Raw genomic sequence first — 14,120 nt, forward strand, 5'->3', positions numbered from 1 at the left:
AATATGACACCATTAGATTAAACTATACTTTATATTAAATGCTCTAGAATTCTTTGAAATGAAATTTAGAAGGCATTTAGAGTGCCACATAGGATTTGAGATTTTTTTTAATTAATACAAAATTAAATTTCTAATTTTTCAAATGCTTCTCAATTAATATATAGGGGATGTTTTATCAAAAGTCACAAACTTAGGGTTTAGAGTTAAAAGGTGGGGTTTAGGATTTAGGGTTTAGGGTTTAGAGTTTAGGATTTAGGGTTTAGGGTTTANNTTTAGGGTTTAGGGTTTAGGGTTTAGGGTTTAGGGTTTAGAGTTGAGAAATGAGGTTTTGGGGATAAGATTTCAAATTTTGAAAAATAAAAAAATTAAAATTTTCAAAGGATAAACTTAGAAAGGTGCTATTTTGGTCATTTTAGTTTTTAAATGCTATTTTTGTGATATAAACTTAGAAATGTGCTATTTTGGAAATTTACCTTTTATTTATCACCACCCATACTTTTCTTTATTTTATAATTTGGCCTCTAATTTTAATATATTACCAAACTAGCATAACATATAAATTAACTTTTTTCTTTTACTTTTAACAAAATCACTTGCTTAGAGCAAAAAAAATAATAACTAAAAGTAGTTAATTATTGTTATTGTGAACTTCTATTCTAAAACTCGGCCGCGTCTAACCGATTCAACGGCCGAGTAAACGCTCAACGGTGACCAAGCGTAGCGGTTTGAAGCTATGCGGTCAAAAAATCGGATCTGAAAAAAAAAATGAACTTTTGTTCATTTTGACCTAGAAATCGAATAATATCTCTAATATCAATGAAATTTTAGCAAAAACAAGAAGAAAACCTATGAAAATTGCTTCTAAAACCGTTAAAGTGCCGAGCTTTTGCGTCTGAAACTGCAGAAAACCAGAAACAGAAAGAGGAAGACGAACGGTAAATGACATGTTTGCTCTTCATTAAAGAAAAAATATTAAAGAAAAGAAAAATGACGCACCCTCCGAACTTTGAACCTGGGTTGTCACATTCTTTTAGAGACACTAAACCACTACGCCATGTTTACTTTACTACATAATCGTTGAAATACGTTGTCTATAACAAAAACAACACGCCGATTAATCGGCCGCTTTATCTCCGACTTATGATTCGGCGCTAGGCCCTACCCCAACCGTATGGGTTACACCGAACGAGTTTCCGAACAGGTTCTGAACAAATAAAACAAAAATTATACATTAACTTTTAACATTTTAATCAATTATTTTAATAAATTTGTATAGAAAATTTCAAAACATCGTGCAAATTGAAACAATTCAGCAGCCGTGGTCTATTTATGTATCATCACTCCTATTTTAGATTATTTTACAATTCGGCCTCTAACTTTATTTATTACAATAATAATCCTGCTGCGGTGATCTCTATTTATTTATTTGCTGAATCTTAGAAGGAAAAAAAACTAGTCTTTCAATTGTCTCCGGCGACTGGTGCTGATCTCCGGAAGCTCCGAAACGCAGCTATGGCTGATGAATTCTCTGTAAGATCTATTCCCCCTTCTCTCTGTTAATTTGTTTCTCTACTTGTTCGTTTCCTTGAGATCATCAAATCTCTAGTGAATTACTCACGATGATGATGAATCGCTAGATCTGGCATTTCAATCTTACATGTTGCATGCTTAGAATCTGATCTTCTTGGTCTAATGCACATATGATGTTCCGCTTCTTAAATCGAGATCATTTGCGATCATTTTGGATCCATTCGTATGATTGATCGTGCCAAAGTTGTCATCTTTGGATTAAACCTGTATTGGTTTCATCATCTGTGTCTATATGTTGCAAAGTCTGCAACTTTTCTCATTTTCTTACAGCATGAAACCTCTGAACATTGGTTTGGTCTTGAGAAGAAGCTAGAGAGATAATGCTCTGTTTTTAAAATACTTTTGATAGTTAAAGACTCCTAAAACAAAGAGGCAGTCATTGTAAAAATGTCTCTTTTTTTTGGGTTGAAATATATTTTTTCACATGCATTAAAAAAAAAAAGAGAACATTGTGTCAAGAGTAAGCATCTGTTTTGTGTTCTGTCCTTGGCTTGATCTTGTTGTGTTCTTCTTGCATATTGGATTTTATTTTGAAGTTGCTAAGAAAAAAAAAACAATGAAACAGGGAAAAATAGAGAGCAAAGGGCTCAACCCAGGACTGATCGTCCTTCTTGTGATTGGAGGGTTGCTAGTGACCTTCCTTGTGGGAAACTTCATACTCTACACATACGCGCAGAAGAATCTGCCTCCGAGGAAGAAGAAGCCGCTTTCGAAGAAGAAGATGAAGAAGGAGAAGCTGAAGAAAGGCGTTCAAGTTCCCGGCGAGTAGAGTTTCTTTTGTCATCTTTAGTTGGGATGCGATCCTTTTGCTTATTACGCACTTTGCACGACTAGACCTTTACACACTCTTTTAGTTTTGAATGCTTCGATAATTAGCATATGATGTTTCTTGAATTGACAATGGCTTCTCATCTCTATAAGCTTTGCTTGGTAATGTAATGTCGAGTTTGATATAGCTGTTTGAAAACTAAACGTCATGTTGGGATGTGTTTGGCCGGAACACAAATCAATATATAACAAACTGTAATCTTAAACTGAGATTATCTTTTACATTTAACTTAGAAAAGTCTACAGAGACACACACTAACAGCTTGAGGATACACAAGACATTTAGAGAAGTTCACGCATCCGCAATAACTAGCTAGTCTACAAACCTAGCAATCTAAATCTCTAGTCAAGTCATGGCTAAGAAGACTTCTGGTAGTATGGGATTCTTCAGAGACCTGGATCCTTTTGGTGTTGCAAGATGAAGTCTATACAGGAACTTACTGTGCACGTTTTCTGATTATATAAAGTTGCCACTCTACTTAAACATGAATAGATGGCTCCATAGGTCTTTTCATCCCAACGACCGGCTTTCTTTCCTCTTTATCAGTTTGGTTACGTTGGCTCCATGAAACTGAGAGCTCCTGGTTCATGTCTTGTTCATGCTCATCATCTGAGGAAACACCAACAAATTTGTTACGCTGTGAGTTTGACCAATAGCAATTCAAGCAAGCGAGTATTGGAGACCAAATGTACCTGAACGGTCCAAGAGGGGAAACTCAGTCAGACGTCTAACGCAGACCTTGAGCGCTTGGAGCTCGGCTTCCTTTTCTTGGAGTTTGGACTGTGTAGTCTGCAGTTCAGCTTCAAGCTCATTGATCTGTCCTTCTTGCTGCTCAATAAGAAGACGACTTAGCTTCTTGTCCAGCTCTGATGCTGATATTCCACCACACTGATATGACCCAGATCCATTCACCAGCTCCTTACATTCCTCCATAAGTTCACTTGTCTAATGCGAAAAAAGTAAAAGTTCAGTATTAGCTTTCAACCGTTGTACCAGTAGAAACACACACTAACCTCAGCCAAGTTTAGTTTCTGAAGCTCAGATTCAAGTTCTATCTCCAACTGTTCCATTTCTACTGCCTCGTGTTCTGGCTCCTCAGTTAGGACGCTGCTAGCATATCCCCCATCCTTGCCTGACTTAGTGTCGACAGATTCTTCTCCACTCGCAATCTCTGTTTTAGTAGTGAGATCAGATTTGCCACTGGATTTGAAACCCTGTAAAGATTTGATCCAAGAAAGTTCATCTTTAAGCTCCTGGATGACTTTGACAGTTTCTTCCGTCGCTGTATGCAGCTTACTCATTTCGTTTTTCTCTGCTGACATCATGTACATCATGCAGACACCAAGTGCCGAGCTGAAAGTGGAATGATCTGAAAAGAGAAAGTGATGATTTAATTATCTTCTATTTTGTTGGAACCAACTAAAATATTTGATTAAGCACAAAGTTACCGCAAGGATAACATTTCGACGCAACCAAACCTCAAATCAATTGAACCAACGAGTCAAAGTCTTTACGAGAATTTTAGCAAGAGAAGTAGCACCTTGGAAGCACACATACATGCTTATTCCTCTCTATGGAAGCCTAGGAAGTTAACGATTGCCCATCTTATTCAATCTACTGTCAATATAGTCACAAAGTCTATAGCAGTCTTAGAAGTAAAAAAGTTTACCCATCCAGAGTATTATCGCCACTCAAATCTCTACGAGTCTATGAAACGAAACCTAACAATGCCCCTGAAACATTTTCCCCCAAAATTAACGCAGCTATGAGCTATTAACTAAGATGTAAATTCAAATGTTCACGTCATGCACGTTACAAATCCAGATATTACAACAAGATAAATCATCAGAGTTTCAAACAGCGCAAACCTTGATTGTTATTATAACATGACACACCACGTTTTGAAGCAGAGTCAGCACTCAAAGTTCTCGGCTTTTTCAAGGAAACATTTCCAGATCGCTTCTCGATCTCAGAGCCACCACCATTGTTTTTATTCTTCTTCTGCTTCATCAAGCCACGAACCTTAACCTTGCATGTAACCCCTGTACACTTCCTAAACCCGGGAGAAGACCCGGATCCGGACCCTGCAGACCCGGAACTTTTAAACCGGAAAACGCCATTGGTTTTCTCGCAAGGAGAGCCGAGAAACCCGATACCTACAGGAGTAGTGACGTGCTCCTGCTCTTCTTCGCTGTGATCCTCGGGAAAGGGAGGATGTGGAGAGAAAGGGTTGAAGAAGCGTTTGGCTACAAGACCAGTGGATCCAGCAGCAATGGCTGCTCCTAGTACAACTTGCCACATCTCTGCCAAATAGGAGAAGGGGAATAGCGAAGTAGATCAAGAAAGAGCTTGAGTTTGAAGTGTATAAAACGACACAACAGAGTCGGAGAAAGTCCCGAGGAGACACAGAGAGAGAGAGAAGAATGAAGAAGAAATGGAGATTTTTTTTGTCCTTGAGCGGCGGTGGGTCAGACCATCACATGTTTCCCGCTTTTCAGACCAGTTTCCAAATTTAATCTTTTTCTTACCAAACTCATTAGATCATCTTTAACCCTAAAACCCTTTTTGAGATCCTTAAAAAAATTTTAATAATAAATTAAACTTTAAGTGGGGTTAAGGATCTCTGTTAAGAAACTTTAATGGAGGTTTCTTAATTCGAGGCTCTTAAAAAAATTAATAACTTTTTTTAATAAAATTTATTTATTAAATAAAATATATTAAAAGATAACATTTAAAACATAGATTTAAAAAAAACATGAAAATATAGATTAGTACAATAATCGAGAATAATTCGAAAACAAACTTCCGAACTCAGTTGATGTCTTCATTATGTCCAAATTTATGCCATATATGTTCAACCAAATCCGCTTTCAGTTGTTGATGCTTATGTTGATCACGAATTCTACTTCGAGCACCCATCATATTGGCGATATTTGAAGGGATATCCGTTTGAAAATCGAGATCGACATGTGAACTTCCGGGGTCGTCTCCGTGTTGGAACTCCGAAAGATTAGACAGAGTATATCCATCTCGTTCATCTTCCACTATCATATTATGGAGTATGATACATGCTCTCATAATATTCCCAATTTTGCCTTTGTCCCAAAAAAGTGCCGGGTTTTTAACAATTGCAAAGCGAGCTTGCAAGACTCCAAAAGCACGCTCGACATCTTTTCGGATAGCTTCTTGGTGTTTAGCAAATAAAACCGCTTTCGGCCCTTGTGGCTCCCGAATTGATTGGATAAAAGTAGCCCATTTCGGATAAATACCGTCGGTGAGATAGTAAGCCAAATGATACTCCCTTCCATTGACATAGTAAGTGACTGCCGGAGCGTGACCTTGTATTATATCATCAAAAACAGGTGAGCGGTCAAGAACATTGATATCATTTAAAGTACCCGGCGGTCCAAAAAACGCATGCCATATCCAAAGATCAAAAGAAGCAACCGCTTCTAAAACAATTGTGGGTTTTCCGGAACCACGTAAATATTGCCCTTGGAATTTCCAAGCGGTGGGACAATTAAATTAGGGCTTCTGTCGTATCCTATGTTCGTCCCCCCCCTCCCCCCCACCCAAAAAAATATTAGGGCTTTTGTTTTAATTGGGCTTTAAGGCCCATTTAATTTAGTAATGGTTCGGCCTATTTTTGCTTTTAAAACACGAAATGACGAATTTGCCCTCGACAGTATTTGAAAACGACGAAGATACCAAACCCTAACTGTTAAACCCCAATAAACCTGAAGGAGTCTTCTTCTCGACACCGAGTCGCCGCCGTCGCCAGGTCCTTTTCCGTTCTTTGCAGATGGAGAAAAGCGCGAATTTTCTGTTCGGTGGAACAAACTTCAATCGGAAAAAGTTCGCTCCAGATTTCGCCAAGTTCAAGGTTAGTTCTACCTCGTGTATAATAATCATCAGCTCTTTCTTCTTATTTTAGAAATCAACAGTGCTGTGTGTTTTAGAATCGCACGGTGGAGGATGATGATCGCAACAAGAAACTGAGCTTCTTTGAGCAAGAAGAAGAATCAGAGGAGGAGCCTGAGCAAGAGAAGATAGCTTCCTCCTCCTCCTCCTCTAAGAAGAGGAAACGAAAATCTGCTAATTCTGGTAAAGTCTTGAAAAAAAAATTAAACGACTTGGTTTGTTGTGCTAACATTGTCTGACTCTGATCCAACTTTTTTTTTGTCATGTCGGAAAAAAAAATAGAGCCTGTTGAAGGGTTTGATGTGTTCAAGAGCTCGAAGAAGTCGCGGTCTAAAGGGAAAGAGGTTGAGCACGACACAAAGGATGAGACTTTGGAGAATCCCAAGAAGGAGCTTTACAGGCGGATGGAGGTACGTATTGAGTTTCATTTAAAAAAGGCAAAGAGTGATAGAGTGAGTGTAAGTAACATGGTTTCTGTTTGATAATGGCAGCAAGATGCTTTGTCGAGGAAACAGTACAACATTCATGTCTCTGGTAACAACATTCCATCCCCGCTTAAAAGCTTCACAGAGTTGGCATCGAGGTGCGTTGACAGTTTTTGATTTATTATACTTATAGATAGGATTAGTAGTTTGAAAGTAAAACTGTAACTCTTTTGTCCATTGACATGCTTTAGCTATGGTGTGTTTGATGTCTTGTTACAGGTATGGTTGTAAGAAATACATATTACGCAATTTAGCTGAACTAGGATTTAAAGAGCCTACACCTATCCAGAGGCAGGCTATTCCAATTCTCTTGTCGGTATGCTCTTTATTCACTCGTTTTCTTTATTCATTACGGTAGAGATGGAATCCTTTCAGAAAGTATCTGTTCCAGTTTTGAGTTGTGTTTTTTTGATTAATCCCAGGGTCGTGAGTGCTTTGCCTGTGCTCCAACTGGGTCAGGAAAAACCTTTGCTTTTATTTGCCCCATGCTTATAAAACTCAAGGTATGCAACTCTCTTTACTCTATAGATTTCGCAGTTTCTGATTCTTGAACCATGCTTTTTTTGTTGTTTCAGCGCCATTCAACAGATGGTATTAGAGCAGTCATCCTCTCTCCTGCACGAGAACTAGCCGCCCAAACAGCTAGAGAAGGGAAAAAACTTATCAAAGGAAGCAAGTTCAACATCAGGTTAATGACTAAACCCCTCGTCAAAACCGCTGATTTCTCGAAGCTGCAGTGTGATGTTCTCATATCAACACCCATGCGGCTTAAACGAGCCATCAAGGCTAAAAAAATCGACTTAAGCAAGTAAGTCAATACCATATATATTTAGAATTTGAACTACGTGTAGTTTCTACTGCCTATTTTACCTTAATCTCTGTTGAATGCAGGGTGGAGTATCTTGTCCTTGATGAATCTGACAAGCTGTTTGAGCAGAGCATGTTGAAACAAATAGATGGTGTGGTTAAGGCTTGTTCAAACCCTTCGATCATACGGTCATTGTTCAGTGCTACTTTGCCAGATTCCGTTGAGGAGCTCGCACGTTCCATAATGCACGATGCTGTTCGTGTGATCATTGGCCGAAAGTGAGTACATATAATATTGTATACTTCACAACATGTCCTGCATCGAAAAGATCTTTACATTTGAGCATTTATACAGGAACACAGCATCTGAAACCGTCAAGCAAAAGCTGGTTTTTGCTGGAACTGAAGAAGGGAAGCTTCTCGCTCTTCGCCAAAGCTTTGCACAGGTAAGCTCAGTTACTTAAACAGTACACATTAAATCACTATAATAAATTATTATGTATCGCTTTTGTAATTATCAATTTTGCAATAAGTTTTAATCAATAGTAATTTAATAAAGTCAATTAATTTTCGTTAAGTTTACTATTTTTCATGAAACACAAAAAAAAAAAATCAATTTTTGTGAAACAATTTTTTTTTCTACATGGCTGTAGAGTCTGAATCCACCGGTACTAATCTTTATGCAAAGCAAAGAACGAGCAAAGCAACTCTACGATGAACTGAAATGTGAAGACATCAGAGTCGGTGTCATCCATTCCGATCTCCCTCCTGGAGAGGTAACACATCATCTCTCTCTCTCTCCACATATATAGATTGTATGAGATGATTGGAACCTAATAAGAACTAAACCATTGGATGCTGCAGCGAGAAAACGCGGTTGATAGCTTCAGAGCAGGCGAGACATGGGTTCTGATAGCCACTGATGTGATCGCTAGAGGTATGGATTTCAAAGGGATCAACTGCGTGATCAACTATGACTTCCCGGATTCTGCTTCTGCGTACATCCACAGGATTGGTATGTATCCACTTCTTGTGTTACTTTGATGCTCTTCTTGTGAATGCATCTTGGTAAGTAATCATTGTTTATTAAACCGTTGTTATAGGTCGATCAGGGAGAGCGGGAAGAAGCGGTGAAGCGATAACGTTCTACACGGAAGAAGATGTGCCTTTCTTAAAGAACATAGCCAACACCATGACATCATCGGGATGTGAGGTTCCGTCGTGGATCATGACTTTGAAGAAGAAGAAGTGGAAGAAGCATAGGCCAAAGCGTGATTCTATATCCACTCGACCCAAAGACAGTAAAATCGAACAAGAAGAGTAAACTTCAAGTTTCTTGGTTGCTACATTGACACAATGACTTTTTTTTAAGTCAGTTTTGTATTTTTATAATTTCAAGTCTCAAATTTCTGATAAAATGTGTGAATTCTAAGACTTTTTATATTATATCTTGAATTTTGAAATTCTTAAATTATGAAACTAGTTTGGATTTTGGATTCATCTTTTCTGTTTTATACAATTTTGTATATACATATCAAACAACCTGTTAGTGCATTATGTAAAGGTCTTTTCTCAAAATAAATACTCAATTTTGCATTAGCAAGATATAAATGAATATATTAATCAAAAGTGTAAGATATTATAGCTCAATGGACTTTATAAAAGAGAAAAAGAGAAAAATAGCACTAAATCAAGTTTTTGTTTCCAAACTAGCACTCAAGGTCAAAAGTCACAAAAATAGCACTTAATGTTTTATCAAAAGTCACAAATTTAGGGTTTAGATGAGGTTTTGGGATAAGATTTCAAATTTTGAAAAATAAAAAATTAAAATTTTCAAAGGATAAACTTAGAAAGGTGCTATTTTGGTCATTTTAGTTTTTGAGTGCTATTTTTGTGATATAAACTTAGAAATGTGCTATTTTGGAGATTTTTCCTTTATAAAAATATATATATCGAAGCATATACCACAACGACCACACGGCTGGTATGTATCACGTATGTGATAGAAAACTGATATTATTATTCCATTAACTAACGATCATGGGGTAGATATACGCTGCTAAATGATTAAGAAAGGCTTTTGAGATTATTGACGATTCCGCGATGTATTATAGATTCAGAAATACAGAAAAAGATACAATCACGTTCTCTCATACATACATGTGTGTTTTTGGAGTTATCAACAAAATCTAATATGCAATTTTCAAAGAAGACTTAACAAAATTGTAGTAGGCATAGAACTTTTAGCAGGTGAAGGATTTGAATCATTGATACAATAATATTGTGACAAAGCAAAAAATTCAGACCAATAATGATCATTACCAATGTTTAAACTGAGTTCTTTCCTTGAATTTGTTTTGTTTACGCTCATATAATAAAAAGTCGTTAGAAGTAGATATAAAAAAAAAAAGAGCGGCAAGCTGTTAGTGGGGTCTCAAACAAATAATACTATCTGCTTGAAAAGAGAGAGTGATAACAACGTGAGGAGGATCTCTTTTCAATTTAGCAAAGATCAAAAAATGTCGACCGATTCAAATTCTTATTAGCATTTTAATTTCCAAGAAAGTCGCACATAACCATTAAAGGTTTTAAGTTGAACTCCGAGATCAACTTCTTCTCCCGTTTGCAGGCTATAGAAAGTTCCTTTTCAAATCCAGTTTTAAGTGTTTTTGACTTTGAGAATCCGTTTCAATCTGTGATCTTCATCTGATCAGAAAGAGAAGGAAGAGATGGTCAAGAAAGCGAAATGGCTGAAGAATGTTAAGAAGGCTTTTAGCCAAGATTTAAAGGTACCAATGAGTTAGATGTAACAGATTCATATTCTTGTGCCATTATCAATTTTTTTTTTTAAATGTTGTGATTACAGAAACTGAAACATAAATCGGTTGAGTATCAGAATAGTGAGATCTCTTATCCTGTATTGGTAGCTTCATCCAGAAGTTCTCCTCCACAGTTTGAGGTCAGAGTTGATAAGGTCAAACGTAAGAAGAATCTCTTCCCTCCTCCTCCTCCTCCTCCCCCTCCTCCAGAAGAAGAAGAAGAAGAAGAAGATGTTATTGTAGATTCACCTCCATCTTCTCCTGAGTTTGTTCCTCCAGCAGCTAAACCTGATAGGTTTCCAGGGAAGTCAAGGGAAGAAGCAGCTGCCATGTTCATCCAGTCTACATTTAGGGGTCATCTGGTATGTTTGTTTTATTCACACTCATGCTTTTGGCTTTGATTAGAACTTGTGTGCTAAGTTAATTTGCTATTTTATTCAAAATTGATAGAATCAAGCTGTGTTGGATGATTTTTCTTTTGAGTTATAATTTGAGAAAAGTGTATGTTTCTCAAGTATGACCTTAGCATTTATAATTTCTACAATGCTAGGCAAGAAGAGAGTCCCAGGGGATGAGGAGGTTGGCTAGACTCAAGTTACTGATGGAAGGAACGGTTGTACAGCGGCAAGCTGCACATACACTAAAATGTATGCAGACTCTCACTCGTGTACAGTCGCAGATCCGGTCTAGGAGAATCAGGATGTCAGAAGAGAATCAGGCTCGCCATAAGCAACTTCTTCATAAACATGCCAAAGAGCTAGGAGCCTTGAAGGTCTCACTCTTATATATTCCTCCTAGTCCTAGATGCAATTCTCATTCACCACTCACAAGTTTCATTAGATCTTGCGAATACATTAGATTGTGAAACCTTTTTTGTTTATTCCTAATCCTTACACTTGCTCTTTCTTCAACAGAGTGGGGGTAATTGGAACGACAGCAATCAGTCCAAGGAGCAAATCGAAGCAGGTTTGTTGAATAAGTACGAGGCGACGATGAGAAGAGAAAGGGCTTTAGCTTATGCATTCACACATCAGGTACACACTCTCTTCTTTTCTTTAAAGTTTTGAGGCCTATGATCAAAACTGTTGATTAATATCATTGGCTCATATTTGTAGCAACACTTGAAGGGCAACATGAGATCTGGAAACACGATGTTCATGGATCCTAGCAACCCGACTTGGGGTTGGAGCTGGTTGGAAAGGTGGATGGCTGACAAGCCATGGGAGAGCTCGGAGAAAGTACAAAGCAAGAACGAAAAGTCATCGGTTAAGACCTTGACCAACCGTAACTCTCATGGACTAGAAACCACAAAACCTTCAACCCGTAAGAAGATCAATAGCTTGACTCAACCCAATGTGCCACCATCATCATCAACATCTACCATAAAAAACCCGAGAAAGAGTAAACCAATCCCACCGTCCATAAAATCCAAAACCACAGATGAAATCACGAAAAGCTCCGAGAAGAACCGTAAACACAACATCGCAAGGTCAGCGGTTAGTGATGACGAGGGGTTATCTAGCTCAACGGCTAGACGTCGCAACATGGTTCCAACGAAACCAACACGAGGGAAGGTCAAGGCACAGAGCTCACCAGGCGTCGCTGCTGCCACCACCACGGCAACCACAGAGGAAAAGAATGGTGTTGTACCTGAGAAAGCACCAGCAAAGAAACGGGTTACTCCTGCTCCCAAAGCTAGACGATCCTCAGCCCCGCCCAAGGTTGAAAACAGTAATCTAAAGAAAGTGAGAACGCCGAGTGACTAACCGAGGTATTTTTTTTTTATTGACCATAGTATATATTCTTGCGCCAAGGATGGTTTTCTAAGATTTGTATCAAGAAACTATATGCAAGTGAAGCAATGTTGGTTTCAAGATTCTGTCACGATGATTTATTTGTGCATTGTAATACTTTTGATGAAAGTTTTGAGACGGGCTCCATAAACCATACTTCACTTTAAGAGTTAAACCACTTCAGTATTGTTGATTCGAATTAAACCATACAAAGAAATTTGAAAACCGAATACAAACCGGTTCTGTTTTTTTTTTCCCTCTTTTCTTTTCGTTATGAAATTAAATGAATAAAACGTCAATATCCGAGAAATAAAAAAAGATTAATATATAAATTAATAAATTTTGTGTAAAATCGAAGTCAAACCGGATGGATTTTATAAAGTTGCTGATCGGTTCACTATCTATTAAACCGTCTGAAAAACCAAACGACAACATAACCGCAAGTGGTTTCGGTTCGGTTAACTGAAAAACCTACTTAAAAGAGTTGGAAGGTTTCGACATACGGTTTATAACCAACCGCAAAGTCCAGGTAACACAAAGAAGTAAGTAGCCGAAACCCTAAATCCTCACTCAAATCGATCGAGATCATCCAACGTTGAAGAGCTGTGTCACTATCTCACAGATCAATTCTCAAAACTCTCCCCTACAATGGTAAATTGACATGCTTCTCTTCTTATTTTGTGTTTTCTTCAGCTCTTTATCGATTGATTCTGGAAAAATCATTTGATGATACTGAAAGCATCCACCTTTTGATTCGATTAGAGTGTTTAAAAGAATCTCCCTTTGTTTTTTTTTTTGACAGTGATAAGTTTAGTTCTTGTGCTTGCTCTGTTATGTCACTCACTACTAAACAGTGTCTTCATATAGTGTTCTCTGTGTGTGGTTCATCACTAAGAGATGCTTGCTTCTATGTGCTTGTGTGCTTTCCAGGTTGCACCGATACTTGCAGGTGTTGCTGTCGCGGCTGCTGCTTACGCTGGTAAATACGGAATCGAGGCGTGGCAAGCGTTCAAGGCAAGACCACCTAGGCCTAAACTCCGCAAGTTCTACGAAGGTGGTTTCCAAGCTGCTATGACGCGGAGAGAAGCTGCTTTGATTCTCGGTGTTAGGTTTGTTTCTTGGTTTCTTTGATTATGGTACGAGCAATCTTGGCTTAGAACTCTTGTAGCTATGCCAAAACTAGTTTTTAAGAAGTTGGTTTAGTCTTAACTATTAGCTATTTTCTTACTCAAAAGGTTTACTGTTATGTTTTGCATATGGTTCTTTGGTCATTTGCGATATTATTGTGGTTTGAGATTGTGTGTCATGGTGGTATGAAACAGGGAGAGTGTAGCGGCAGAGAAGGTGAAGGAAGCGCACCGGAGGGTGATGGTGGCTAATCATCCAGACGCAGGAGGAAGCCATTACCTTGCGTCTAAGATCAACGAAGCCAAAGACATGATGCTTGGCAAATCCGAGAGCTATGGTTCTCCCTTTTGAAACCTTTTTGGTCAGATTGATTGGTTGATCCCATCGACAAAAGCCAATGTTATTTTCTGAGTTATCGGTCTGGATCAGGAACATGGTGATCAGACATTGATTTATGTTTCTTAGCTAGATTAGAATGTAGGAACTGTTATGAATAACTTATAATTTATAGTATCGAAAAATTTAAATAAGAGTAGAATTTAATACCCGTAGGAAACAAATAACACTTAATATAAGGGAGAGAGTTTATTATAAGGAAGAAGTAGAAGATGTAATGGTGTACAAAAGAGTGAGATGAGTGATGGTATTTATAGTGAACAACAATGCATAAAATATCAAAGATGGTGCTTGATTTGGTAAATGAGTGGGTGATCATAGTGCTTGATGAGTAGATGATCATAGTGCTTGA

At 37.9% G+C, this 14,120-nt stretch overlaps 4 protein-coding genes across 5 annotated transcripts; 3 read left to right on the forward strand and 1 right to left on the reverse strand.

Annotated features, from left to right (window-relative positions):
- Positions 1-2,375: 2,375 nt before the first annotated feature.
- Positions 2,376-4,888, reverse strand: LOC106324358 (protein POLAR LOCALIZATION DURING ASYMMETRIC DIVISION AND REDISTRIBUTION). 2 transcript variants are annotated; one of them, XM_013762343.1, is made up of 4 exons: positions 4,339-4,888; positions 3,433-3,788; positions 3,112-3,364; positions 2,376-3,028 (listed from the first exon to the last, which is right to left on the reverse strand). In XM_013762343.1, exons 1-4 carry the CDS (start codon positions 4,718-4,720, stop codon positions 2,898-2,900), a joined length of 1,122 nt encoding a protein of 373 aa, XP_013617797.1. In that variant the 5' UTR covers positions 4,721-4,888; the 3' UTR covers positions 2,376-2,897. The 2 variants fall into 2 exon arrangements, with proteins under 2 accessions (XP_013617797.1, XP_013617794.1); XM_013762340.1 differs by having other exon boundaries at positions 4,288-4,887.
- A 1,250-nt stretch (positions 4,889-6,138) lies between these two features.
- LOC106341763 (DEAD-box ATP-dependent RNA helicase 57) lies at positions 6,139-9,068 on the forward strand. The gene is made up of 12 exons (XM_013780482.1): positions 6,139-6,302; positions 6,379-6,523; positions 6,623-6,750; positions 6,832-6,923; positions 7,045-7,141; positions 7,248-7,328; positions 7,401-7,633; positions 7,717-7,911; positions 7,988-8,078; positions 8,286-8,408; positions 8,497-8,647; positions 8,736-9,068. Exons 1-12 carry the CDS (start codon positions 6,222-6,224, stop codon positions 8,954-8,956), a joined length of 1,638 nt encoding a protein of 545 aa, XP_013635936.1. The 5' UTR covers positions 6,139-6,221; the 3' UTR covers positions 8,957-9,068.
- A 1,289-nt stretch (positions 9,069-10,357) lies between these two features.
- LOC106340466 (protein IQ-DOMAIN 1) lies at positions 10,358-12,217 on the forward strand. The gene is made up of 5 exons (XM_013779349.1): positions 10,358-10,421; positions 10,499-10,813; positions 11,002-11,223; positions 11,366-11,485; positions 11,567-12,217. Exons 1-5 carry the CDS (start codon positions 10,362-10,364, stop codon positions 12,215-12,217), a joined length of 1,368 nt encoding a protein of 455 aa, XP_013634803.1. The 5' UTR covers positions 10,358-10,361.
- A 544-nt stretch (positions 12,218-12,761) lies between these two features.
- LOC106295332 (mitochondrial import inner membrane translocase subunit TIM14-2) lies at positions 12,762-13,915 on the forward strand. Its single transcript, XM_013731209.1, has 3 exons — positions 12,762-12,895; positions 13,175-13,353; positions 13,567-13,915. Exons 1-3 carry the CDS (start codon positions 12,893-12,895, stop codon positions 13,721-13,723), a joined length of 339 nt encoding a protein of 112 aa, XP_013586663.1. The 5' UTR covers positions 12,762-12,892; the 3' UTR covers positions 13,724-13,915.
- The last annotated feature ends 205 nt before the right edge of the window (positions 13,916-14,120 follow it).

Source organism: Brassica oleracea, chromosome C1 (genome assembly GCF_000695525.1).
Source record: "Brassica oleracea var. oleracea cultivar TO1000 chromosome C1, BOL, whole genome shotgun sequence".
In the NCBI taxonomy this organism is placed as follows: domain Eukaryota; kingdom Viridiplantae; phylum Streptophyta; class Magnoliopsida; order Brassicales; family Brassicaceae; genus Brassica; species Brassica oleracea.